The 27,997-nt window shown below is 41.0% G+C and overlaps 2 protein-coding genes across 7 annotated transcripts; both read right to left on the reverse strand.

The window, feature by feature from the left end:
- Nucleotides 1-6,801: 6,801 nt before the first annotated feature.
- Nucleotides 6,802-7,710, reverse strand: LOC102270403 (TATA-box-binding protein). The gene has a single exon (XM_070380148.1). The coding sequence runs from the start codon at nt 7,708-7,710 to the stop codon at nt 6,802-6,804; it is 909 nt and encodes a 302-aa protein (XP_070236249.1).
- A 5,945-nt stretch (nt 7,711-13,655) lies between these two features.
- Nucleotides 13,656-27,997, reverse strand: KRCC1 (lysine rich coiled-coil 1). Of its 6 annotated transcripts, none has more exons than XM_070379459.1 (5): nt 27,838-27,997; nt 18,829-18,935; nt 17,917-18,029; nt 16,790-16,910; nt 13,656-15,010 (listed from the first exon to the last, which is right to left on the reverse strand). In XM_070379459.1, exon 5 carries the CDS (start codon nt 14,989-14,991, stop codon nt 14,218-14,220), a length of 774 nt encoding a protein of 257 aa, XP_070235560.1. In that variant the 5' UTR covers nt 14,992-15,010; nt 16,790-16,910; nt 17,917-18,029; nt 18,829-18,935; nt 27,838-27,997; the 3' UTR covers nt 13,656-14,217. The 6 variants fall into 6 exon arrangements, with proteins under 6 accessions (XP_070235560.1, XP_070235559.1, XP_005900432.1 ...); XM_070379458.1 differs by having other exon boundaries at nt 16,790-16,985; XM_005900370.3 differs by lacking the exon at nt 16,790-16,910.

Consider the following 27,997-nt stretch of genomic DNA (forward strand, 5'->3'; position numbering starts at 1 on the left):
AGGGGACGACAGAGAATGAGATGGCTGGATGGCATCACCAACTCGATGGACATGAGTTTGGGTAAACTCCAGGAGTTGGTGATAGACAGGGAGGCCTGGCATGCTGCAATTCATGGGGTTGCAAAGACTCGGACACAACTGAGCAACTGAAATGATCAGTTCAGTTCAGTCACTCAGTCCTCTTTGTGACCCCATGGACTGCAGCACACCAGGCCTCCCTGTCCATCACCAACTCCCGGAGTTTACCCAAACTCATGTCCATCGAGTCAGTGATGCCATAAAACCATCTCATCCTCTGTTGTCCCCTTCTCCTCCCGCCTTCAGTGTTTCCCAGCATGAGGGTCTTTTCAAATGAGTCAGTTCTTTGCATCAGGTGGCCAAAGTATTGGAGTTTCAGCTTAAGTATCAGTCCTTCCAATGAATATTCAGGACTTATTTCCTTTAGGATGGACTGGTTGGATCTCCTTGCAGTCTAAGGGACTCTCAAGACTCTTCTCCAACACCACAGTTCAAAAGCATCATTCTTCGGCGCTCAGCTTTCTTTATAGTCCAACTCTCATATCCATACATGACCACTGGAAAAACCATAGCCTTGACTAGATGGACCTTTGTTGGCAAAGTAATGCCTCTGCTTTTTAATATGCTATCTAGGTTGGCCATAACTTTCCTTCCAAAGAGTAAGCGTCTTTTAATTTCATGGCTGCAGTCACCATCTGCAGTGATTTTGGAGCCCAAAAAAATAAAGTCAGCCACTGTTTCCACTGTTTCCCCATCTATCTGCCATGAAGTGATGGGACAGGATGCCATGATCTTAGTTTTCTGAATGTTGAGCTTTAAGCCAACTTTTTCAGTCTCCTCTTTCTCTTTCATCAAGAGGCTCTTTAGTTCCTCTTCACTTTCTGCCATAAGGGTGGTGTCATCTGCATATCTGAGGTTATTGATATTTCTCCCAGCAATCTTGATTCCAGCGTATGCTTCATCCAGACCAGCATTTCCCATGATGAACTCTGCATATAAGTTAAATAAGCAGGGTGACAATATACAGCCTTGATGAACTCCTTTTCCTATTTGGAACCAGTCTGTTGTTCCATGTCCAGTTCTAACTGTTGTTTCCTGACCTGCATACAGGTTTCTCAAGAGGCAAGTCAGGTGGTCTGGTATTTCCATCTCTTTCAGAATTTTCCACAGTTTGTTGTGATCCACACAAAGACTTTGGTATAGTCAAAGCAGAAATAGATGTTTTTTCTGGAACTCTCTTGCTTTTTCGATGATCCAGTGGATGTTGGCAATTTGATCTCTGGTTCTGCTGCCTTTTCTAAATCCAGCTGAAGATCTGGAAGTTAATGGTTCACGTACTGTTGAAGCCTGGCTTGGGGAATTTTGAGCATTACTTTACTACTGTGTGAGATGAGTGCAATTGTGCAGTAGTTTGAGCATTCTCTGACATTGCCTTTCTTTGAGATTGGAATGGAAACTGACCTGTTCCAGTCCTGTGGCCGCTACTGAGTTTTCCAAATTTGCTGGCATATTGAGTGCAGCACTTTCACAGCAACATGTTTTAGGATTTGAAATAGCTCAACTGGAATTCCATCACCTCCACTAGCTTTGTTCATAGTGGTGCTTCCCAAGGCCCACATGACTTCACATTCCAGGATGTCTGGCTCTAGGTGAGTGATCACACTATCATGATTATCTGGGTCCTGAAGATCTTTTTTGAACAGTTCTTCTGTGTATTCTTGCCACCTCTTCTTAATATCTTCTGCTTCTGTTAGGTCCATACCATTTCTGTCTTTTATTGAGCCCAGCTTTGCATGGAATGTTCCCTTGGTATCTTTAATTTTCTTGAAGAGATCTCTAGTCTTTCCCATTCTCATGCTTTCCTCTATTTCTTTGTATTGATCGCTGAGGAAGGCTTTCTTATCTCTCCTTGCTATTCTTTGGAACTCTGCATTCAAATAGGTATGTCTTTCCTTTTCTCCTTTGCTTTTTGCTTGTCTTCTTTTCACAGCTATTTGTAAGGCCTCCTCAGACAACCATTTTGCTTTTTTGCATTTCTTTTTCTTCGGGATGGGCTTGCTCCCTGTCTCCTGTCCAGTGTCATGAACCTCCATCCATAGTTCATCAGGCACTCTATCAGATCTTGCCCCTTAAATCTATTTCTCACTTCCACTGTATAATCATTAGGGATTTGATTTAGGTCATACTTGAATGGTCTAGTGATTTTCCCGACTTTCTTCAATTTAAGTCTGAATTTGGCAATAAGGAGTTCATGATCTGAGCCACAGTCAGCTCCCGGTCTTGTTTTTGCTGACTGTGTAGAGCTTCTCCATCTTTGGCTGCAAAGAATATAATGAATCTGATTTTGGTGTTGACCATCTGGTGATATCCATGTGTAAAGTCTTCTCTTGTGTTGTTGGAAGAGAGTGTTTGCTATGACCAGTGTGTTCTCTTGGCAAGACTCTATTAGCCTTTGCCCTGTTTCATTCTGTACTCCAACGCTGAATTTGCCTGTTACTCCAGGTGTTTCTTGACTTCCTACTTTTGCATTCCAGTCCCCTATAATGAAAACGACATATTTTTTGGGTGTTAGTTCTAAAAGGTCTTGTAGGTCTTCATAGAACCATTCAACTTCAACTTGAAGTTGAAGCTGGAGTTTCCCTGATAGCTCAGTTGATAAAGAATCTGCCTGTTACACAGGAGACCCCTGGTCAATTCCTGGGTCTGGAAGATCTGCTGGAGAAGGGATAGGATACCCACTCCAGTATTTTTGGGCTTCTCTTGTAGCTCAGTTGGTAAAGAATCCACCAGAAATGTGAGAGACCTGGGTTTGATCCCTGGGTTTGATCCCTGGGTTGGGAAGATCCCCTGGAGAAGGGAAAGGCTACCCGCTCCAGTATTCTGGCCTATAGAATTCTGTGGACTGTATAATCCATGGGGTCGGAAAGAGTCAGACAGGGCTGAGCGACTTTCACTTTCACTTTCTTTCCCTTGCTTCTGTTCAGTTCATTCACTCAGTTGTGTCCAGCTCTTTGCAGTCCCATGGACTGCAGCACACCAGGCCTCCCTGTCCATCACCAACTCCTGGAGCTTGCTCAAACTCATGTCCATCGAGTTGGCGATACCATCCAACCATCTCATCCTCTGTTGCCCCCTTCTCATCCTGCCTTCAATCTTTCCCAGCATCAGGGTCTTTTCCAGTGAATCAGTTCTTTGTATCACGTGGCCAAAGTATTGGAGTTTCAGCTTCAACATCAGTCCTTCCAATGTATATTCAGGACTGATTTCCTTTAGGATTGACTGGTTGGATCTCCTTGCAGTCCAAGGGATTCTCAAGAGTCTTCTTCAACACCATAGTTCAAAAGCATCAGTTCTTCGGTGCTTAGCTTTCTTTATGGTCCAATTTTCACATCTATACATGACTACTGGAAAAACCATAGCTTTGAGTAGATGGACCTTTGTCGGCAAAGTAATGTCTCTGCTTTTTAATATGCTGTCTAGGTTTGTCATAGCTTTTCTTCCAAGGAGCAAGCGTCTTTTAATTTATCTATTGTTCAAATCCACCTTTTGGAACCCAAGCTAGGCCATGGAGGCTGGAGACTTGCCTACAAGAAATGGGGGATAGAAAGGCTCTCCAAACCTGGGAACTCTGCATGTTACAGAGTTTAAGCCTGCTCATTGCATGACAGGTCAATTAACTGAGAGACAAGGTGTTTAGGCAAATAATACGACTTTATTCAGAAAGCCAGCTGACTGAGAAGATAGCAGACTAATGTCTCAAATTAGCCATCTTATCCAGGTCTGGGTGCCAGTTTCACAGGTGGGCTGGGTCAGATTCTAACAAAGGCACTTTAATAGTCTGGTAGAGAGGCAGGATTCCGACACAGGCCTTTATGTATGATTATAATAACAAAAGCAGCAAAAACAAAGGTTAAGGTCAAATAAACAGATCCATCGTGGAGTCAGAATTGGCTCTTCCCTGCTACAATTCCCCATTGTCAATGTCCATTCCACAGTCTTGTGGGAAAAGGGAGTGATGACTGTTCTAACTGCTTTATCAGATGAATCCGTCCAAGAGTGTCTGCTATCGGTGTTCCAGTTGTTGATATTTGTCTTCTTCTGTTCCTATTTGGTATGTGTCTACTTTACACCTGTAGACTTAGAAATATTGGACATATAACCCAGGAGGCAGCATCTCAAGTTAAGGAATTATGTGCTTTTCTATGTATGGGAAGATGCAAGAGTCAGGGCTCATTAAAATTATTTCCTTGATATGTACCTCAGCTGTCTGGGGCCTGTAATCCTGTATTTTCATATCCTGAATTTCCTCAGGGTTCACCATAGGTAGTGGCTGCAATCTGATGACTGCCTGGTGGCAGGTATTCTCCTTCCTCCATTTTCTCAGGGCTCATCCGCTCCCACTGGAGGGCTGAAATTGCTGATGATTGACAAGGCAGAAAGTATTCCGTTTCTCAGATTCTCCCCTCTTGGTTGAAAATTTGATCAATATTTGGGAGACAGTTCATGATCAAATTTTGTCTCACGGTGCTGGGAGGCTCATCCCAGATGGGGTGAAAGCTCTTGATATGCCACTCCGGGTGCTAAATTTTGGATTAGACCCCAGCCATAATAAGTTTCTCTGGATCTTGTGCCTAATTATGATCCAGCAGACATTTTCCCTTGTTGCTTCTTCCCATACCTAGAATCAAACTGTTACATTTATTTTATGTTATATTTTTAGTCATTTAAGCTTTGTTGGAGGCCTGGTTACACACTGGGTATTACACGAGACAACAGTCTTATAAATTAGACAAGATATAAGTAATGCAGCCAGTACCATTGACAAAGATGAAGTGCAGCAGGGAGGCACGAAGCACAAACAGTTTGAAAACAAAGAACAAATTAAAACAATGATTAGTATACCTAGTTGTAACCCACTTGCAATAGTCAAGCAACCAAAGGAGTCATAACTGATTTAATGAGCTATCCATAGTTTCATTGTCCAGGCTGTACACAACTTAGGCAAATGTTGCTCGCAGGATCAACCAAATAGAGGGAAAAAAATAAATGTTTCAATTCTTCTTACAAAGGTATAATTTACCAAATTATTGTAAGTCATAATTAGCTTAAGGGGGAGATTTTCCTTACTCTTGGAAAACACAGATTTAAACCAGTATTTTTAAGATAGAAGCCATAAAAATTATAACCATATTTACCAGTTCACTCAGTTCTATGTAACTAAATTCCCTGGACCACCAGGAAGTCCCTACCCCTGCCCCAGTTTTAACAACCAAAAAATGTCTCAAGACATTGTCAAATATCTCCTGGGGAGCAATATTGGCCCAGACTGAAAACCACTGCCATAGATCATAAAGATATATTCTCACAGGATGTCTTGAAAGCTTCATGGATACATGATTCAATTGGAATCGATTTTTGTCCAAGCTGTGAGGCAGGCATTCTATGTCATTAGTTCTCCCTTGCAGATATCATATTTTTTCAACACCATTTATTGAAAAATCTATCTTCCTCACTGTTCTGTAGTGCTGCTTTTGTTACATTAAAAAACAAAATTCAACTGAGTAAACTGGAAGATCTAATTGGCTTTATTTGATAGTCTGGCAGTTATGCCTTCTAACAAATAGAAAAGAACTCTGAGGACCTGAACAAAATGGAAGGCTTTCATAGACAGAAGGAAGATGGGAAGACGAAGTTAAGATTGGATTATTTTAGGCAAAGTCACCTCCCTTAGAGAAAGGCAGGGGGCTTTAGGCAGATTACATCACAGGAGTTGATTGATTGGGTAATTCTGGATTAATTGGTTTAAAATTCTACTCCTGGGAGGGGCCTAAACTAATCACAATGGGGCTTAGCCCAAGGGACTCTATTTTGGGCTTTTTTTTTTTTTTTTGGTTTGTTTCTTAACACTTTTATAAACAGGATTTATTCTACAGAGTACTCTGAAGGAAGAAAGATATGTGCAGCCATTTATGTTCATTAATATGAATGCAAACGTTCTTTTTTGTCCTGAAATACTGAAAAGGCGAATGTGTCTGGTAGAAAAATAATCCTTAAGAGTTACCAATTAGAAAACAACACCTTTCAAAACAGATTTTTCTTTTCCTGGTAGAAAACAAAACAAAACTCTGGATTATGGGGAAGAAATTAAATAAAACAAAGTCTAATCAGTTGTTGAGGTGCCTTAACACAAAGTTTTGCCCCTTAAACCAACTTGTCAAAAGCAATAAGTGGACTTCTCTGGTGGTCCAATGTTAAGAATCTGCCAAGGCACGGGAGTTGATCCGTGATTCAGGAAGATTCCACATATGTCTCAGGGCAACCAAGCTTGTTGCCTGAGTGACCTAAGAGCCCATGCTCTGAAACAAGAGAAGCCACAGCAAGGAGAAGCCCAAACACTACAACTCGAGAAAACCTGTGCACAGCAACAAAGACCCAGCACAGCCAAAAGTCAATCAATAAAATACAAGAATTTTCAAAAACTTTTTAAAAAAAGCATGAAATGTTTAAAATCTAAATATAAATAAACAGACATTACTGCCCGATTAGTAACACAGTTTCAACAACTTACAGTAACACTTCTGGTGTTCTTCCTGCAGAAATAATACCACTTCTTGGCACCCTTATGGGGTACACATGCAGGAGAGCTTCAATTGGAACTGTGATTTACAACCTCAAGTCCAACCTCTCACCACATGGGACCGTCTACAACACAACAAATACACCAAAACCAATTGGTTACAAAAAAAAAAAGTGGGTGGAGGAGGCAGGAGCACACGACAGCCATTACGATGTCTTCCTGAAACCCTTTAGAATAGAGTGGATGTTATTAAAGGCTTCATAAATTTCACTTCTGACTTTAGCACCTGTTAACACAACTTTTCCAGAGACAAAGATAAGGAGAACAATTCTCGGTTTGATCATTCTGTAGACTAAACCAGGAAATAACTCTGGCTCATAACTAGCGAACTGTTGGTGGCTAAGCACAAGGGGTTCTAACCTTATGGGGAACTTCACATCACAGCTCCCCACCATGTTCTGAATCTTGAAGTCCAAGAACTTAGCTGGAAAACCCAACTTCTGTATGATTCTGGCATATTTTCTTGCTGCTAGCCTGGACTGTTCTTCACTCTTGCCTCCTGTGCACACCATCTTCCCAGAACTGAATAAAAGTGCAGTGGTTCGGGGCTCTCTTATTCTCATGATTACAGCAGCAAACCTCTTGGGATTATATTCAGCATTTCGAGCAAGAAGGGCAATGCTCTTTAGGTCAAGTTTACAACCAAGATTCACTGTGCATACAACATTGTGCAGCTGTGGCACCAACTCAGCGATCTCTGAGGCTGGCATGGCAGGGGTCATGGGGATCATGGGGGTCATGGGGGATGGATACAGGGGAGTGGTACCCAGCAAGGGTGCGGTCGTAAGAGGCTGTGAGTCGAAGAGCTGTGGTGTCTGGTCCAAGGCCTCCTGGGTTGCCTGCTGGGATGTCGTCGAAAGCCGACCTGTTCTCACCGTCGTCTGCTGCTGCTCCTCCTCTGAAGTAGACAGACTGTCGGTGCTCTGAATTGGCTGCGGAGTCAGTCCTGTGCCATAATGCATCATTGGACTGAAGACAGGGATTCCAGGACTCATGGCACCTTGAGGGGAGGTCAGATACTGGTCAAACGGAGAGAGGCTATCATTCCGATCCATGATGTTCACTGTCTTCTGGGTGAACCAAAACCTTCAGACTGGAAGTTGCCTAGGAAAGCATCCAGTCTTTTCCTGGAGCTAGTCTAGCACGCTCTTCTCAGAGACTGACTTCTGTTACTGAAAGCTTAGCTCTTCTGTACATCCGTGTCGAATCAAATCCTGGAGACAAGTTTTGGGTGAAGTAGAAAAGAATAGCTCTACCACTTTGCAACGCAAAGGGAGATATACCAGGCTTCTGCCTTGAAAACCTAGAACTTGAGGGTTTTTATACTGGTGGAGTCTGACAAGGTTAGTGTGTGTGTGGGGCTTGCACTCCCTTAATCTCATCTCAGGTGGGCAGTCTCCTACTTTTGATGAGTTTATCTGGTCCCTTTAATCTTGCCTATTTTGGGTTCTTGGCTGCTCTTCACTCTATTAGCAACTGCTCGCATCTGCCCTTTGGAACTCAGGGAAGGTCATAATGACTGGATATGGGTACACTATGTTCCTCAATGCAGTCTAATAAGCATACATGTGGACTTCCTTCCATTTCTTAACCTCAAGTTCAGTTCAGTCGCTCAGTCATGTCCGACTCTTTGCAACCCCATGAACCACAGCACTCCAGGCCTCCCTGTCCATCACCAACTCCCAGAGTCCACCCAAACCCATGTCCTTCGAGTTGGTGATGCCATACAACCATCTCATCCTCTGTCATCCCCTTTTCCTCCTGCCTTCAATCTTTCCCAGAATCAGGGTCTTTTCCAATGAGTCAGCTCTTCATATCAGGTGGCCAAAGTACTGGAGTTTCATTCAACATCAGTCCTTCCAATGAACACCCAGGACTGGTCTCCTTTAGGACGGACTGGTTGGATCTCCTTGCAGTCCAAGGGACTCTCAAGAGTCTTCTCCAACACCACAGTTCAAAAGCATCATTCTTTGGCACTCAGCTTTCTTTATAGTCCAACTCTCACATCCATACATGACCACTGGAAAAACCATAGCCTTAACTAGACAGACCTTTGTTGGCAAAGTAATGTCTCTGCTTTTTAATATGCTATCTAGTTTGGTCATAACTTTCCTTCCAAGGAGTAAGCGTCTTTTAATTTCATGGCTGCAATCACCATCTGCAGTGATTTTGGAGCCCAGAAAAATTAAGTCTGACACTGTTTCCACTGTTTCCCCATCTATTTCCCATGAAGTGATGGGACGGGATGCCATGATCTTCGTTTTCTGAATGTTGAGCTTTAAGCCAACTTTTTCACTCTCCTCTTTCACTTTCATCAAGAGGCTCTTTAGTTCTTCTTCACTTTCTACCATAAGGGTGGTGTCATCTGCATGCCTGAGGTTATTGATATTTCTCCTGGCAATTTTGATTCCAGCTTGTGCTTCTTCCAGCCCAGCATTTCTCATGATGTACTCTGCATATAAGTTAAATAATCAGGGTGACAATATACAGCCTTGACGTACTCCTTTTCCTATTTGGAACCAGTCTGTTGTTCCATGTCCAGTTCTAACTGTTGCTTCCTGACCTTTTTACAGGTTTCTCAAGAGGCAGGTCAGGTGGTCTGGTATGCCCATCTCTCTCTTAACCTCAAAACTCCACTTAATGTTACATTATACAAAGCAGTGTGGTGTGTGTGTTATTTGCTCGGTTGTGTCTGACTGTTTGCGACCCCATGAACTATAGCACACCAGACTTCTCATCACTCATCAGAAGGCAGTGTGCCTGCCTGGGATGTAGCTGACATGAACTAGTGATGGAGGAGGAGGTGGTCTTGCAGCACCCTGCATCCGGCAGGAAGACAGCAACGCAATGAAAACAAGGCTGCGGGGCTGCGCCCAGCTGAGGGACGTTGTTCAGGCTCACTTCCTGCTCCCACCTTGCCAGCAACCTTGGGCAGGAAGTGAAATGGAGTGAAGTCTGGTGGGGAGACCTGGGAGAGCAAGACAAGCAGGCCTGGGCAGGAGCTCACAGGTGCTGGGTTCAGGCCGCTCCAGATGAAAGATGAGGTCACCTTGCGGCAGAGCCTGCTGCTGAGCTCCATTCTCCCAAATGGAGGGGAACCTTTGAGATCATCCGTTTCAACGCCCTCCTTTTCTGCCCAGAAATCGCTCATTACTCCCTTTCCTATCAGACCAGGACAATAACCTCATTTTTCAAGTGAGGCCTGTGCCCACCGTCACCTGCATATTCTCTCATATGCCCTGAGGCTGGGGCTCCCTCCTTCCCTTCAAGATCTATGGTAAACGCAGTTCCTTACCCTTGGCCCCTCCAGAAGACAGCACCTATGTGCCGCGTGCCCCCAACCCCACCCAGTAGGCTTCTCCTGGATTCCAGCTCCCTAAAAGGGGGGTGGAGTGTTTCAAACCTCAGTCCTGGAAGGAGAGACGACTGGGCTCCAGAGTAGCCCTGGACAAACCCATTTCTCAGAGCCTCAGCTTTCTTCATTCTCTTCCAAGGAAAATGGCGGGAGTATTGCAGCTCCCTTTGTGGTAGCTGTGGGCATGAGGTATACAAGGATGTTCAGTATTTGCCAGGACCTGGGGACCATTTGGAGTCCCTTGTCATTAGGGACTCTGTTCTCCAGGCCATCTGTGGTATGTTGGTTTGATTTGGACATCCACCCTGCCTTTGAGGGCTGTCCTTTCCTTTGGCTTGTTTTTTGTCTGCAGAGGGCCGTACACTATACTCCCAGAGGAGTCAGCTAAGTCGCTGAGTGCCCCTGCATCCATTGCTGGGGGTGTGTGTGAGGGGTCAATTGAGGCATGTGGGTCTTCGTTGCCTAACCAAGGATGAAGCCCACATCTCCTAGTTTGGAAGGAAGATTCTTAACCGCTGGACAACCAGGGAAGTCCCCTGCTTTGGATCGTCTTTGCTCATCTTTTATCACCTTCTTGCAAGGTGTAAATTTACTTTTGTTGGAATATCTTCATTATTCTCCTTCCTACCCTGTTCTTTCTATGGTGCCTATACTCTCTTGTATTCCTTTTAATGATTTGATTTTGTTTTCTTTTACTATTTTTTCCCCCCTATTATCTGTCAAGGTCATTATTTAGTAACCATGTCTGGCTCTAATTTGATGCTCAGTGAATGCTCAATGAATATTTTTGACTAAAAATTAGAATTACTTTTTCATTACTGCATTAATTTTAGTTTTCTTGGAATTGACTACTGTCTTTTTCAGTTGCATAATTGGCCATTTTATTCCAGAGTTCTTTTTCTGTTTTGTGCCCTTTTTGCTTTTTCTTTTTTAAAAAAACTAATTTGACTGTGAAAAGTGAAAGTGAAGTTGCTCAGTCATATCCGACTCTTTGCGACCCCATGGAATTTGACTGTGCAGGGTCTTAATTGTGGCATGTGGGGATAGTTCCCTGCCCTGGGATTGAACCCAGGCTCCCTGCATCATGAGCAGGGAGTCTTAGCCACTGGACCTCCAGGGAAGTCCATTCTAACTTTTCTTAAAGTTTTAACTGTTTTCTTAATCTCTTTCAGCCTTGTTTGAAGTATTGGAGTTTTTAATCTGCTTTGTGTTTGCATTTTTTTTTGGTGTCTTCTTGTCAAAGTATTTTAGTTCATTTTTCTCTCGTAACACTCTGTATGGCTAGATCATATTCTCCTCCTCCTTTCCAAAGTTTAAATGGAATGTGTTGACCTGGACTACTGTGAGGACATTTCTGTGGAGAAGGAATGCCCTGGGTACATTTTCCAGCTTCATGGCTCGAGGGATTTCTCTTGTTACAGTGAAGGGCTCAAGATATGGTTATTTCTCTGCCATTTGGAGTGGAGCTTGGTTCAGAAAAGTTTTCTGTTGTTTCTTACAGGCCAGTGGGGCTTGCCTGGCAAGGTGGTATTCTCACCTCAGATGTTGTATTTTGCTGTTGCAGAATTTTCTGAGTTCTTTATCTGGCACCTTCCCCTGCTCCCTACTCTTGGAACCTTTTCTTTCCCTTACCCCCAGTGCTACCTCCCTGCCCAATTTGGTTTTTCAACCTAGCAGTTTTCTTTTCAGGTAAGATTTTGTCTTTCTGGAAGGAAATATTTGCTGGGCATTTCTGAAGTCCACAGTGCTAGATGGCCATGACACTATTTGATCTCTTGATACACCTGTTGCTGGTTTTATACTCATTAACTCAAAGCCTGTGATGACTTTTCCCAGTTTTCAGCTCTTCTCAGACCTGTTAACTCTTGCCTGGAGAGTCCCATGGACAGAGGAGCCTGGAAGGCTGCAGTCCATGGGGTCACTGAGGGTCGGACACGACTGAGCGACTTCACTTTCACTTTTCACTTTCATGCATTGGAGAAGGAAATGGCAACCCACTCCAGTGTTCTTGCCTGGAGAACCCCAGGGACAGGGGAGCCTGGTGGGCTGCCGTCCACTGGGTTGCACAGAGTCGGACACGATTGAAGCGACTTAGCAGCAGCAGCAGCAGCAGACCTGTTAATCCTGTTTGGTTCAAATAAACCCAAAACAATACCCGGGTTAGTTTGGGTCAGGGTGGTGGCAGTGAAGATAGAAGTGGACAATAGGAGAGATAATTTGGAGGTAAAACCATGAAGAATCACTGATGGCTCTGATGTAGAAGAGAGTTAAGTGTGATTTTAGTGATTTTTTGGCTTGAACAATTAAGATGGTGGTATTATTTGTGGAGATGGGGGAAGACTGAGGGAAGAATGATTGCTGAGAAGTGTGTGCTCTTTTGGTGTTCTACTTGGAAATAGCAACAAATGCAGTTGGTTATGAGTCCACAACTCAGGGAGAAATCTAGTCTAGAAACAGAAATTTAGAGGTCACCATCTCTGTCAATTTGGGTTGCTTTAAACACATTATCATAGACTGGGTTGCTCAGCTAGCTCTCTGACCTTTTTTCTTTTTTAAAAAAGTACTTGTGATCCATCAGCTGAGAGAAAGGGGGCCTGTATGGGAGGCACCAGGGAGGAGAAGGTTTGAGGAGAGAGCGGAGAGTATAAAAGACATCTCTGAGGGTGGGAAATTTACTAGGGGAACCTGATGGACTGGAGGTTGCAGTCATTAGTTTAAAATAAAATGGGTCACCTATGCCCTCTCCCTCCTCCACTTCCTTCCTTTCTTCTTTGCTATTTGAGGCCCACTGAGGTAGGAGGCTAGGCAAGGTGGGGACCCAGAGAGGGTTCAGGGCTGAGTAAGGCAGTGGCCTAGCAAGGGTGGGGAGACTGATTACATGCAGAGGGTTGAGCAGGTGAAGGGAATATGTGTGTGTGTGCGCTTAGTCGCTCAGTTGTGCCTCGTTGTGACCTCATGTATTGTAGCCTGCTGTGCTCCTCTGTCCTTGGAACTCCCCAGGCAAGAATACTAGAGGGGGTTGCCATTCCCTTCTCCAGGGCAGTCTTCCCAATACAGGGATTGAAACTGGGTCTCTTGTACTGCAGGCAGATTCTTTACTGTCTGAGCCACCAGAAAGCCCCAAGGGAATATATAATAAAATATAAAATAAAAAATCACATTAGCAAAATAAGGTTAAAGTTAATATTATAATATATATGCACAACATTGTAGAATGCAAAGAGTTTTTCATATCATGGCGGCATCTTGTTATCCAAGGCATTTTAGAGGCCAGTGCTTCTAGTTATATTTAATAGTGAGGAAAATAAAGTTGAGAGACTTTCCCAAAGTCACATAACAACTTGAAGGCATAGCTGAGACTAGAATTCTGGGATTCAGATTTCCAGGTCACTACTCTCTACAACAAAAGAGCAGTGCTTGAATACTTGATATGTTTATCATAAAAAAGGGGATTATCAGAACAGAAAATACTGGTCAGAAAGAATAATGCCATTTAATCCCCCAATTTCAACTATTTGGAAAAACTGTGGCCATTCACAGATTTCTATCCAAAAAGTGGGTTTAAATTTACTTGGCTATTGCTCTTCCAGAAGAGAATATTCATCGAATAGGAACAGATCAATGACACAAAACAAAACAAACAAAAAAGTAGAAATTAGATTTTTATTATATTATAAACATTTCCAGAATATAAACTGATTTTGTATCAAGACTCTTTTTAAAAACTGTATGTAACTTAAGCTTATTATAATGTATGTCATTTTCCACCTTTCAATCTAGAAAATATACTGCAAGTTAGATCTAACGGAGGAAAAATATCTAAATTGCTTCACAGAGAAAACTAATGAATATAAAAATACCCACCCCAAACTAAAACCCAATCAAGAAATAGATTCTGTTAAGCCTATTAATCCTACTTAAATATAAATGACCTCCCAAGGGAAAAATACTTCCATCATCACAGCAACCAGATGAATAAAAGCAGAGCCACTCTTGTTAAGGGAAATTACATTATGTATAAGAAAAATGTAGTAATGATTTTAGAAAATGAGGAAAAATATTTGCATGTTGGATAGCAAGCGTACTCTGTTTCCTGTTCTTTTAGCCTTTGTACCTGCTCATGTGAGAAGAGGGATTTGAACATGAACACTGTAAAACCAAGCTTCTCAGCTATTAGTTTAACCCTGGGGGAACCAATGCAAGAGCTTCAGAATCCAAGGATAGACTGGTCCCAAAGCATTTCCTCCTCTGTCCTTTCTCGGCCTTGTTCCTTTTTCTCTTTTCTGCGCTTACGTTCCTCTTTCTTAGAGGCTACATCTCGGCTTTTTTTCTCCTTCCGGTTCTTAAGCTTTTCTGTACTGACTCTGACTGTTTCTGCCTCCGTTTTGCTTGTTTGGATGCTCTTGTATTTGTCTAAATCTATTTCCTCACAAGCTTTTTTCCTCTTATGCTTGGGCCGCTCCTCCTCTGGCTTTTCTCTGCCTTCCTCTGTGTGCCTTTTCCTCTTCTGATGTATGTGTTTATAACTAGCCTGATGGGCACTGGTATTATTTTCTGAGGAGAGGTGCCTGTAAACTCCAGATTCTACACTGTATGAGCTACAGTTAGACTCGTGCTGACTAAGGTTCGGGGGTACAGGTTTTCCTGAGAAACAGTCCCTGGTGAACTGAGAGTAGCTCAGGGAGTCTAGTCTCAGCCTGCTGTCATGAGCTGGTAGCCACTGAGGTAACTGCTTTTCCACTCTTTGTGAAATACTGCATGATCTTGGGTAGGTTTGGACGGTTCCATATGGGAGTCTTTGTTCAAACATTCTACACCTGGGTCTAGAGTCAACCTCTTCTTTGTACCCATAGGTTTCCAAATAATCCTCTCTCATCTTCCTGAAACAAGTCTTTGGCTCTAAGCCTCTGGCTTTCTGCACTTTGATATAATCTTCAAGTTCATCTTGAAAAGAGTCATATGTCTTCTTTGAATGCTTCATTAGCTTGACAAGGGATTCTCTGTGGGTAGAAAAGATGGGAGAAAATTCTTACTAGATTATTTAATTCTGAATATTTCCTTTACTCTTGAAGAATCTCAAAAGACAAAATAAAGAAGCCCCTTCCCCATCCCAAAATTAAAATCTACTTTGGTATAAAAGTTAAATATCATGATATTATATGCCAAAAAGGAGCATAAGGAAGTCAAATATTGCCTATGCCACTCACAAGTAATTTTATCCTTCTCAGAAGTGAGATGAAGGAGGCAGAAAGGAGCTGACATGTATAATTCTTTTGTAGGGCTAAAAATGTAAAGCTTTGTAGGGATATATGGATAGAAGGACTTACACATCCATGGTGAGTGGCCTGATCTGAGTGCTCAAATAATTTCTAAAATTCAGATTCTTGAACACTGTTGTCTAAGAAAAGTAACAAACCATAGAGAGGTAATTTTAAAAATCTTTTGTTCACTCAAAATAAAATAAACATACATACTCACCAGATAACAGTATTGTAAGACTTAACAATAAAATTATAAAATGGTTTTGGAATGCTGGAAATTAGAAATCCAGCTGAGACAAAACTACTCGTAGGTATAGGGCATGAGAAAAGATGAGGGAACAGAGTTCTGTATCTTCTGCATAAGGAATTGGATTTCATTCTGTTACTTCTGATTGGTGAAAAAGACATTCTAGAATGCCTTCTGGTTTGTTCTCTATTAAAGAGCTGGTGGGAGGGCTAAGTGGGAAATGGAGGTGAAAGCTCAGAGTGGGTAGGGATTTACGTAGAGAAAAGTTTCAGAAGAAATTTCAAGCCGATATGCTAATCTTTGTTTGCTTGCTTTTTGGGGGATGGGGCAGTACAACTACTATTTCTCTTTCTGTCCCCACCTCAAATCCTGCATTACAAATATAGCAGAAAATGTACTTAGTATGAGAAGATAATATTTTTGGTGATATGCTTTATTTCCAAAAATTATGAGGCAGTATAACCCATGCAGTTCCTTCCTTTAACAGAAACAAGTCTGACAGCAATCTAGAGTCACCAATGATCAGCTAGTTTTACTGGCAATTTGAGATTAAAAAGGAAGTCTAAATGAAGCCTAATTTGGTGAGCCAGAAAATTTAGTTCCTATTCAACTTAAATAGTAGAAAAATTCTGACTAGAGCAAAATGTAACATATTATTAAACAGGGGCAAAAAAATTTGACCAGACATTTCAGAAAAGAATATACACAAATGGACAGTAAACACATGAAAGATGCTCAGTATGATTCATCATCAAGTAGACGTTAATTAAAACCACAAAGCAATACCATCATGCACTCACTAGAATGACTGAAATTAAAGAGATTGGTGAGGATATAGAACAACTGGAATTCTCAAATGTTGCTGGTAGGATATAAAATGGTACGACTACTTGGAAAATAGTCTGGTAGTTTCTAAGGAAGTTAGACATACACCTACCATATGATCTAGTTATTCCACTCCTAGATATTTATCCTAAAGAGAAGGAAGTATATGTCCACATAAAGACTTATACTTGAATATTCACAGCAGTTTTATGTGTAATAGCCCCAGAAAGGAAAAAAAAACCCAAATATTGATCAACAGATAAATGCATAAATCAAACAGTGGTATATCCATATAATGGAATCAATGATAAAAAGGATCAGACTATTGATACACTTGACGAAATGGATGAATCTCAAAATAATCAAGCTGACTCAAAAAAGCCTGAGAAAATAGTACATAATACACGATTCCATGTACATAAAGCTCTTGAAAAAGGAAAACTAACCTATAGCAATACAGTGGTTGCCTGGGAAAAAGTAGTCAGGAAAAAGTAGGAGGGAGCTCAGCTGGTAAAGGATCCGCCTTCAATGCTGGAGACCCTGGTTCCATTCCTGCGTCAGGAAGATCTAATGGAGAAGGGAATGGCAACCCATGCTGGTATTCTTGGGCTTCCCTGGTGGCTCAGACAGTAAAGAATCCACCTGTAATGCGGGAGACCTGTGTTTGATCCCCAGGTTGGGAAGATCCTCTGGAGGAGGGCAAGACAACCCACTCCAGTATTCTTGCCTGGAGAATCCTCATGGACAGAGGAGCCTGGCTGGCTACAGTCCATGGGGTTCCACAGAGTTGGACATGACTGAGCAACTCAGCACAGCATTATAAGGGGCATTTCTGGGGGCATGGATATGTTTACTGTCTTAACTATGGTGATCATTTCATCAATATATATGTTTCAAACCTATCAAATTATATACCTGGAATATGTACAGTTTCCTGTACATACCTCAACTATACCTCAATAAAGCTACTTTTAAAAAGTCACTAATAAAATTAAAAAGATGTTGATAATTGTCAAAACTGGATGATAAGTACAGAAGGTGTCATAATACTGTTTTCTCTATTTTTATATTTAAAAATGTTTTATAAGAAAAAGATTTTACTTCATACTCACAGGATGGCTATAATTAAAAAGATAGATAATAAATAATGTGCTGGCAAAGAAGAGGAAAAACTGGAGACTTCATTCATTCTTGGTGGGAATGTAAAATGGTACAGCAACTTTGGAAAACAGTTTGGCAGTTCTTCAAAATGTCAAACACAGAGTCACCACATAACCCTAGCAATATCACTCCTAAATATATACCCAAGAGAAATGAAAATCTATGTCGACACAAAAATTTGTACAAAAATGTTCACAGCAGCACTATTACTGACAGCTAAAATTAGAAACAATCAATGTTCATTAGCTGATGAATGGATAAACACAATGTGGCAATTCACACAATGGAATGTCATTCAGGAATATAAAGGAATGAGGTACTACAAAATGGTATACCATGGATGAAACTTGAAGACAACCCCAAAAGATCACAGATCGTGCAGAGATCAATGAAGACATGAACTGAACCTTACCCTTATCAGACTGAGACCTTGGTGGAGAAATCTGATCATATTCACTCATTAATTAGTTCCGTTTTTTAGCATGAACTTTCTCCAAATAGCGAGACTGTGCAACAACCGAGGAGCTAAAAACCATGACAGCAGAGATTTTAAAAATCTATTGTTGCCCAATATTCTACTTCCCTTTACCTGAAACCAAGCAATCTTTTCTTTTTTCCAAAAAAAGTTAAACTTGCTTTGAGGTTTGAAGTTTGAAGTTATCGAAGGTTAACTGCTCTACAATATTGCAAGCACAATCTTGTTACAATGATTAAATAATTCAAAGTTTAGAATTACATCAACATAAATCAATCATCTGAAAACTCACAAAATGCATCTTCAATTTCTTATTTTGCTTCCTGTAAATCTGAAAGTAAAGCCAACTTTTTGAGTATGTGTTTTGTGCTGTGCTTAATCATTCAGTGTGCGACCCCATGGATTGGAGCCTGCTAGGCTCCTCTGTCCATGGGGATTCTCCAGGCAAGAATATTGGAGTGGGTTGCCATGCCCTCCTCCAAGGGATCTTCCCAATCCAGGGATTGAACCCAGATCTCCTGCATTGCAGGTGGATTCTTACTGTTTGAGCCAAGAGGGAAGCCCAGTGTGTATTTTACCCTTGAAAAATAAATAATATTGTTTATTTTAGAGAAAGTGATCCAAAATTTACACCTCCGAATTTGAAAATAGCACTTGTGAGTTTTGGTTTATTTACTCAGGAATTTTACTATATTTAGTCTGAACTAAGAGTGTTATACTTTCGCTTGCTTTCAAATCAAAGTATTAGTATAACATATATAAATAATTCAGTATAAATTATGTATAATATGTATAATGCTTCAGTATAAATAACGCTAATAATTGAGATGTCCTTTATTTTCAACCTACCTCATAATGTGAAATCCATTATGATTCAAATTATGGCACTAGTTCTTATAAGCCTTCTACAAAAGGTATCTGTAAAATGTTCAGTCTTTGCTCACTCAACGTGGTATCTATGAATAAAATAAGGGCAGGTAAGACATTTACGATAATATTTTCAATTTTCAACCCTGTATCATTTCATATACCATATCAAATCTTAACTTCTCAAGTTAAGACTGCTTACAAGGCTAAAGTAATAGCTTTTTGCTCATTGGAATGGCAATTTCAGTATGAAAACATTTAGTAAGCCTCTGATATTGCATATGAGCTTGAGCAAACTCCAGGAGACAGTGAAGAGCAGGGAAGCCTGGCGTGTTGCAGTTCATGGGGTCACAAAGAGTTGGATATGACTTAGCGACTGAACAACAACAATGATGTATTTTTTAGTTCAGAAAATACTTCTTCTCTGAAGGAGAAGTTACTGGGGCACATTACAGTAGGACTCTGGACTTGAGGGAAATGATTTGGGGCGGGCATCCAGCCTTAGTACTTCGTGTCTTAGAGCAGACATGTTTCTGATTTTTGATCTTTGTAATTGTTAAAATCCCAGCGGTATCTCTCTCCCCATGTTGGCTGACTTCTCCCATCTGGGACTTAATGTAATTGATTTACTTTTCTAAATGTAGGACTTTACACTTTATCCTGGTAAAGGTTTAGGCCACCACTCTCATCTCTGACAATCTTAAAATTCAGATTCTTTTAATCTTGGCATTTGCTACAATACTAGTTATAATCTAAAATGGTACACAGTTTTGACAATTTCTTTAAAAGTTAAACACCTACTATAGGATCCAGTCATTTCACTCCTATGTATTTGCCCAAGAGACATGAAAACATGTCCATGTACATGAATACTCATAGCAGCTTTATTTCTTATAGCCAAAATCAGAAGCAACTCTATCAGCAGGGGAATGGGTAAGAAAAGTGTGGTATATCCATACAACAGAATTATTCAGCGGCGAAAAGGAACAAAATAGCAATACATACAACATGGATGAATCACAAAATAATCATGCTGAGTAAAAGCATGAGTACCTACTGAGTCTACTTATAAAAGTTCTAGAAACACAAATTAATCTGTAGCGATAGAAAGCAGATTAGTGGTTGCCAGGCACAAGGATGGAGGGAGGGATAAATTGTAAAGGAGGAGGAGAAAAGTGTTCAAGCTGGTGGAAATACATGGCATTTTGTTTATGAAAGTGGTTTCATGTCAAATACCTGCCAAAAACTCATTGTACACTTTTAATGAGTGCTGTTTACTATAAGTAAAGTAAACCTCAGTAAAGTGTATGAGAGGCGCTTAAAGATCTAAAATGAATGTTTTGGAAAAAACATTCTACTGTAATTTGTTAAACTGGATACGTAACTGTGTGTTAGTCACTCAGTCGTGTCTGACTCTTTGTGATTCCATGGACTGTAGCCTGACAGGCTCCTCTGTCTGTGGAATTATCCAGGCAAGAATACTGGAGTGGGTTACCATTCCCTTCTCCAGGGGATCTCTCGGACCCAGTGACTGAACCCAGGTCTCCTCCATTGCAGGCAGATTGTTTACCGTCTGAGCCACCATATATATATATATATACACACACAGATATTTGGCCAAGCAACAAGTGGGATCTTAGTTCCCCGACCAGGGATGGAACCCACCTGTGTGCCCCCTGCAGCAGAAGCAGTCTTAACCACTGAACTTTAGGGAAGTCCCTACACTGGATCTTTAAATGTTGGCTTTGTTTCCAGGAAGATAATCCACCTAACATAGCTTAAGCCAACCTATGCAGAACTACTGCTTGCCACACAATGTTAATTTTCTCACTGCTTCTAGGAGCTAGACATAGGGACTCTAGAGTCAGTTCTGGCACTTATTATATAGGCTTGGTCAAGTTTTTCAGGTATTGTGGATCTTAAGGAAATTAACAAATGTGAAGTACTTAGAAGAGTATTGGCACATAGTAAATGCTGTACAACTGGGCTGTTTTTATTGTCATTTGGGATTTCATCCATTTAACTGAAATGTTTTTCCAACCAATTATTCCAGTAACTGTGTGCTCAGTTGCTTGTCGTGTCTGACTGTTTGGGACCCTACGGACTGTAGCCCGCTAGGCTTCTTTGTTCATGGGACTCTCCAGCCAAGAATACTGGAGTGGGTAGCCATGCCCTCCTCCAGGGGTCTTCCCAGACTAAGGATGGAACCTGTGTCTCTCCCGTCTCCTGCGTTGCAGACAGATTCTTCACCCACTAAGCCATCTAAAAGCCCATTCCAGTAACTACAGAAAGCCAAATGAAGAAAAGATTATGGCTATACAGGTCAGGAGTGCCTGACAGGAGTACCTAATTCTTTGCATTTCAAGCTAACTCATGTTTCAGAAGGACCTTTTTTTTTAAAATGAAAAGTCAAATTTCAACTTGATTCTTACTATCTTTTCTGATTGCTGATTTTAAACCAACTCTTATAAGGTTTCAGTTTATGTCCTGTGTTAATGTTTGCTATATGTACTTTGACGTCTAAAAGAATGGAATGTCAAGCAGAAACATCCAATCTATTTACAAGTTGGTATTAGGTCTCAAACAAGAAATAGTTTGTTTCTTCTGAAACTCATTTGGAGTATTTTTCTCAGATTAGGGTTAATTTTTGTAAAAAATCTAGCAAAATTCTGAAAACTTGATGTTCCTATTTGTACAAGTCTAGTTATAGATGACTATCCACAATGCCATTCACTTCCAGGAAAGATATAGTGCAAATAGAAAGAAAATGTAATCTTTTATTTCGAGAAATGAAACTATGCACCTTGCTATTCAATATCTGTACAAGGGTTGGTCTTATTTCAGTAATAATAGGTAAAGCCATTGCAAAAGCTAAAGTAATAAAAACATTGCATGTGAACTACTGAGTTAAATATGAAAAATGAAAAGTATGAATTACTTGCAATTCAAAACTGTCTAAAAAGGTTTAGTATTTAATAAAATACTAAGAACCACTCCACTGTTCCTAATTCTAATCTTGTCAGAAAATTTGTTACACCCCAATCATCCTTTCAGGGGCTTCCCTGGCAGCTCAGATGGTAAAGAATCTGCCTGCAATGCAGGAGACCAGGTTTGATCCCTGGGTCGGGAAGATCTCCTGAAGAAGGGAATGGCTTCAGGAGAATTCCATGGACAGAGGACTCTGGGAGGCTACAGTCCATCGGGTCACAGAGTTGGACACCACTAAGCAAGCATACAATCACCCTTTTAGAAATTGCAAAACCTGAATTTAACTTTTGCATTATATATGTTTTTAATATGCCACAATAGGTTTAATAGGTTGATGAGTAAATCAACTCAATCTGAGTGAAAAATTTACTAAAAATTTTCATGCCCACAGGACACTACCCGATTTGTGTTGTAACATGACATTAAAACTAAGTTTTAAAAAATACTTATTAAATATCTTTAATCACTGAAGAAAAAATGTTTGAGCAAAATTAGAATGTTAATTTGGCAAGTTTTAGGTGTAATTAGTTTCCCTTTAATAAACTCTTTTTTAAATATATCAAATTAATGACACAGTACTACATTTTTACATGGAGTTCACTAAGAAGCATTAAAGGACATTTTCCCCACCATTTGCATCTTCTCTCAGCAATGTTATGTACCATTCACTGTACTTTGTTAAAGTTATCCAGAAGTATTTTGGTTTTTATGCAATAGTTAATAGTATTTTTTAAAAATCTCAATGTCTAATTGCTTGTTTCTAACATTTACAGATAGTATTGGTTTTGTATATTAACCTTGTACTTTGTGTCTTTGCTAAACTCACTTATTCTAGTAGCTTTTCCAAAATTCCTTGGGATTTTCTACATAGATGATTATTTGTTGTTGTTGAGTTGCTAAGCCGTGTCTGATTCTTTTGTGACCCTGTGGACTGTGAACTGCCAGGCTCCTCTGTCCATGAAATTTCACACTGGAGTGGGTTGCCTCTTCCTTCTCCAGGTTATCTTCCCAACCCAGGGACTGAACTTTATTCTCCAGCACTGCAGGCAGATTCTTTACCACTGAGCCACCACGGAGCCCATAGATGATCAGATCATTAGTATCAGCAAACAAAGACAGTCTGATTTCTTCCTCTCCAATCTGTAAACCTTTTTTCCCTTTCCTGACTATACTGGTTAGGACATCCAGGACAATACTAAAAAGAACTGGCGAGAATAGACATCCCTGTCTTGCTCCTGGCTCTTGAGGTTGGCAATCTTTTAAAACCATTATAACCTGAGGGAAGACTAGAGCACAGCCTGTATCAGGAAAGGGGTTCCCAACCCCTGGGCCACGGACAGTTAACTGTCACGGCCTCTTAGGAACAGGGCTGCAAAGTGGAAGGTAAGTGGCCTGCAACCAAGCAAAGCTTCATCTGTATTTATAGCTGATCATCGCTTGCATCCCCCAGTCTGTGTAAAAATTGTCTTCCACGGAACCAGTCTCTGGTGCCAAAACAGTTGGGGACTGTTTGGGGGACCGCTGTTTTAGGAGACTAGGTAACTGATTTCGTTCTCTTAACCAAAGTATGCTGCTTTATTCCTTTTTACCAGAGGGTCAAATTCCATCTAAGAAGTTTTGAGAGATGCAGTGTATACTTTCTAGTATTATGAATACTCACTCTTAACTGAGTTAGTTATTAACCTTGCCTTTTCAGGAAATGAGATTAGTATGTGACCTATGAGTTTGCCATAGAACTGGATGACTTATAGTTATTTTACACTAATAAAATCACACAAGTAACAGGATTTGCTATGGCACATTTCCAATGACAAAACATGAAGGAATTAACAAAATCATTAATTGGGATTATTGGTTACAAATGTAATATAAAATTTATGTCCATTTATTTTGGTTGTGCTGTACAGCTTGCAGGATCTTAGTTCCCTAACCTAGGCCCCAGCAGGAAAAGCACTGATTCCTAATCATTAGATGATCAGGGAAATTTCCTGTCTTTACTCAAACTAAGCCTTTGGTAAAGAATCCACCTGCAGTGCAGGAGACCTGGACTCGACTCGTGGGTTGGGAAGACCCCCTGGAGATGGAAATGGCAACCCACTCGAGTATTCTTCCCTGGAAAATTTCATGAACAGAAGAGCCTGGTGGGCTACAATCCATGGGGTCACAAAGAGTTGGACATGACCGAGTGACTGAGCACACACAAATGTTTTGAATATCAATCATTGTAAGTAATCTATGGCTAGCTAGCTCAAGGACCTTGACTAGATCAACTAAGAAATTAGTTTTACTTGGGCCCATTCTGAATTAGAATGTCATCAAATACGTGCCAGTCCTTCCAAAAGGTCAGTAAATGTGAATAGGTCAGTAAGAATGATCATGTCCTAACATAAGAACCTGGTTAATGGGAGGGGCTCTAAATGGTTTCTGAATAAATATAAGGGCTTATTAGCTTGATTTTCTGTCATTTGTCTCGAATCTCTGCAAAAAAACAAAGGAACACTTCAGACAATTGCTATGTAAATGGGTTAGATTCAATAAGCAGTTAGAAATGCTCTTCATTCTGAAAATGAGTCTAATTTTCTTTTCTTTTAAAAAGCCAGATAAGAAAGAACTGTTTGCTGTGGTTTTGTTTCTATTGATTTCTTAGTAATATTATTCTGAAAAAAGTTTTTAACTGTCAAAAATATTTGAGAAACTTCTTTCAATGAATTACAAAGTGTCCTGGAAAATCTTACTACACTTTCACCATAAATGTGATGTATATTTCTTTTCAAGTAAGTCTGGTCATGTGGTATTTGAGTTTTTGTGATTGAGTCTAATTTCTCAATTTCCTATTTGTAATTTACACCTTCTATATATTCCCTGCTTGCAAATTCTTAATCCTTACTGACCTTTATTATCAAGCCCAGTTTAAGAGAAGCTCCTTCATAAGTATTACAGCTATAGGTGAAAATGGATCAGGAGTTTTAATAGTCCTTTCAGGATCTTGAAAAGGAGAGTGGAATTTAATAATTGAAAGGATGATAATTCTTTGACACCTTTTGGAGGAATCTTAAGAAAAAAAGATACTGGCTAAGTACTAGATAAATTTTTTTTTTCTCTTCCAGCTCATGTACAATAGGAAATTACATTAGGCGTTTATAAATATCTAAACTAAAAATATACCGGGTCCTAGGAGTGTTTTAAATAGCATATCAAATATTTATTATTTGTTAAGTAGCAGTTAACTGAATAATTAATTAGGATATTTACTTAAAAGTGACGAGGTAATTTTTAGGTAGTAAATTCTATTTTCCAAATCCTAACAAAATCTCAGCTGTAACTCAAAATATCTCACTACTCTTTGAACGTCATTTGATAGCCATTTTAAGTCAAAGTTTCACGTTTTATAAATTGCTGTTCTAGTACACAGCCAAGCCAAACCAGTTCATAATTTTAAAGCTGGTGAGGTCCTCTATTTGGTTTGTGCAGACTTCCTCAACCTTGACACTGACATCTCATGTAGGATAATCCTTTGTGGAGGCTATGGTATGTCTATGTTGGTGCCCTGTGCTTTTCATGTTGTGTGTGCCATCTCTGGCATCTAGCAGATACCAGTAGTACCACTGCTCACCAAGCTGTTCCTTGTCCAGTGGCAAAAACCAAGGAAAAAAGTCTTCAAACACTGCTAACTGTCCTCTAAGGTAGGGGCAGGGCAAAAGCATCTGTTTGTGAAAGTCACTCAATCGGGCTAGTCCAACTCCCCTCCCCACAGATGGCAAAACAAGTTCAGAAAGTTTGGGACTTAGTGTCATAAAGCTAGTTGAGAAATTAGCACTAGAATCTATTTAGTCAAGACTCCTATGCCCTCAAAACCACCTTGAAGCAGTACAGAAAGGTAACTGCCTGCCAACACTTTGTTTTGAACTGATTTTTAGTCTTTAGTAACTGCACATATTCAAAGTCATTGCAAAACAAAACAAAACAAAAAAAACCCCACTCTGGCAAAAAGCTGTTTTTTCCCCCCCCATGAGAAACTGTTTCCAAATTTCTGTGATGTGGCTATGGAAGCTAAACTGAATTGTAGTCTTGACATCATAATAGCTCAGGCTTGTTAGTGAAAGGCAGGAAGTTTGGTATGAAAGCAGAAAATTCAGATTTTATTTTTTTAATCTCAGAACAGTAATACTAACCCAGGCTGATTGAAGACACTAAACCTAGTCTTCTAAAAGTTGCTCTCACTAAGGTACTTAATGAAACATCATTTGGTTACAGTTTCTGATTTCCATTTTTAGTGAATGGAATTTATATAAAATATTTACAAAATGTTCTAAGAAATTTATAATATTTTACTGTTTTGTCATTCCTTCAAGTGAAAGGTATAAAAGATTATTCAAGAGTACACAAAAATAGAGTATACTGTGGAAGATGAAAATAAAAATTATTTTAATGAAGTTATATTTACTGCTGTTCCTCAGGAAAAAGGAAAATTAAATTATCCAACAATGTTCTGGCTTCCACCAAAAATAATCTTCTCATTTTGTCTCTCTGGAGACAAAAAGCAACATGAGGCAACACTGCAAATACTAAAAATTAACTATGAAACTGAAGATGGCTGAATGTTCTACTAGAATCTTCTGCAGTGGGATCAAGCTCCACGATCCAAAATCATTTCAAAACTGCCTTAAAGCCTAAACTCATAGTTTGGAACCAGCAGTTTGTTTGTACTTGTAAGTTCTTACAGTACTTGTAAGAACTCAAACATCTCTTAGATCGAAATGGTCAAGAAGTAGCTCTTTGTTTTAGGGAAAATGAACTGGTGAAAACTGTAAAAACTCTAGGCAGGTATATTTCTTTCAAACTTTTGCAGAGACTTGACCAAATTTTAACATGGTCACGTTTGAATGAACCAGCCCCATCGTTGAGCTCAGGTCTGGAAAAGCTCACGGCTGTCAAAAAATATTTACTGTTTGTTCTAGCCAACACCTGATGAGGTTCCTGGCCTCTCTTTCATACAGTTCTTACTAAAGGGTTTACAATTGCGAACTCTTCCTCAGGCTCTTTGAAATGAATTTCTGTCTCCTACAGCTCGGGTGTGTCTGAGTCTCACGGATCTGAAAGTCATTCCTTTGAAATGTGATGATCATGTATTTCAGAGGCTGTCTCCCAGTTTCTGTGGGAAAACAGAATTCTCACTTCCGTAATTGCCAGCAAGCTGACACTGCCCAACCCTTTGTTAAGTCTGTACTTCTCCGACTCTACTTGAACCCCACCTTCCCCCATTCCTTCTTTTAAGACCCCCCAGTCACTTCTGCGAAAAGTCGGAATGGAGCTCAGTATTTTTCCTACTATCAGTAGTTACTGAATAAAAGTTGTTTTCGCCGCCCTAACTGAAGTCCTGCTTTGACACTGGCAGGTATCTATTAAAACTCACACCACTATCAAGATGAGCTTGTACATCTTGGAGGCTTGTTTTAAAGGGTGTTATCTTCAAAAAACCCGGGGAAACTCTGCGAAGTGATCCCTCAAAACTTAACCCCCTCTTCTCTTCCTCCAGGGCCCCAGGAACCTTGGGCTCGCGTGTTTACTTCCTATTCTCCCCAAGTTCCGACTCCACTTCTCCCTACTTGTGAGTGAGGTCGCCACTTTCCGGGATGTTCAATTTCACCCCGCGCAGGTCTACGCCCTTCCGCGTCTGGGGCCTTTTCTCTCCTTGCCTCTGTCCCCATCACATCCTCCCCTTCCCTCGCCCTGTCACTCTCTATCTACAGCCTCGGCCGGGTCGCCTCTCTCCCGCTCCAACCTCAGCTCCCCCGGCAGCGGAGACGTCCCTTCTCCCTCCGCGATCCACGTGGGAGCCCGGCGCCCGTTTCCCAGGGGTGACGGGTGGGGAGGGGAGCGGAGAGCCTCAGGTCCTGTCCGGTCCGCCATTTCGCACTCTCCGGGCGCGCCGGGCCTTTACCGGGTCGCAGGATGGAGGGGCTAAAGGCCCGGGCCGCCCCCGCCGCCGGGGCGGGAACTCACCTTCTCTGAGGCAGGGGCAGCGTCTACAACTACTGTCCCCCTCCCCGCCAGCGCCGCCAGCCCGGGGATAGGCCGAGGTGGAGGTGGCGGAGAGGCAGGGACAACCGCTGCCGCACCGCCGCCTCCGCCGCTGCCGAACAGGCGGGGTAAGAGGAGGAGG

The sequence above is a fragment of the Bos mutus genome, chromosome 11 (genome assembly GCF_027580195.1).
Source record: "Bos mutus isolate GX-2022 chromosome 11, NWIPB_WYAK_1.1, whole genome shotgun sequence".
Classification (NCBI taxonomy): Eukaryota; Metazoa; Chordata; class Mammalia; order Artiodactyla; family Bovidae; genus Bos; species Bos mutus.

Excerpts from the sequence above, each read along its gene's own strand:
- LOC102270403 (XM_070380148.1), bottom strand. The coding sequence starts at position 7,710 with ATGGATCGGAATGATAGCCTCTCTCCGTTTGACCAGTATCTGACCTCC.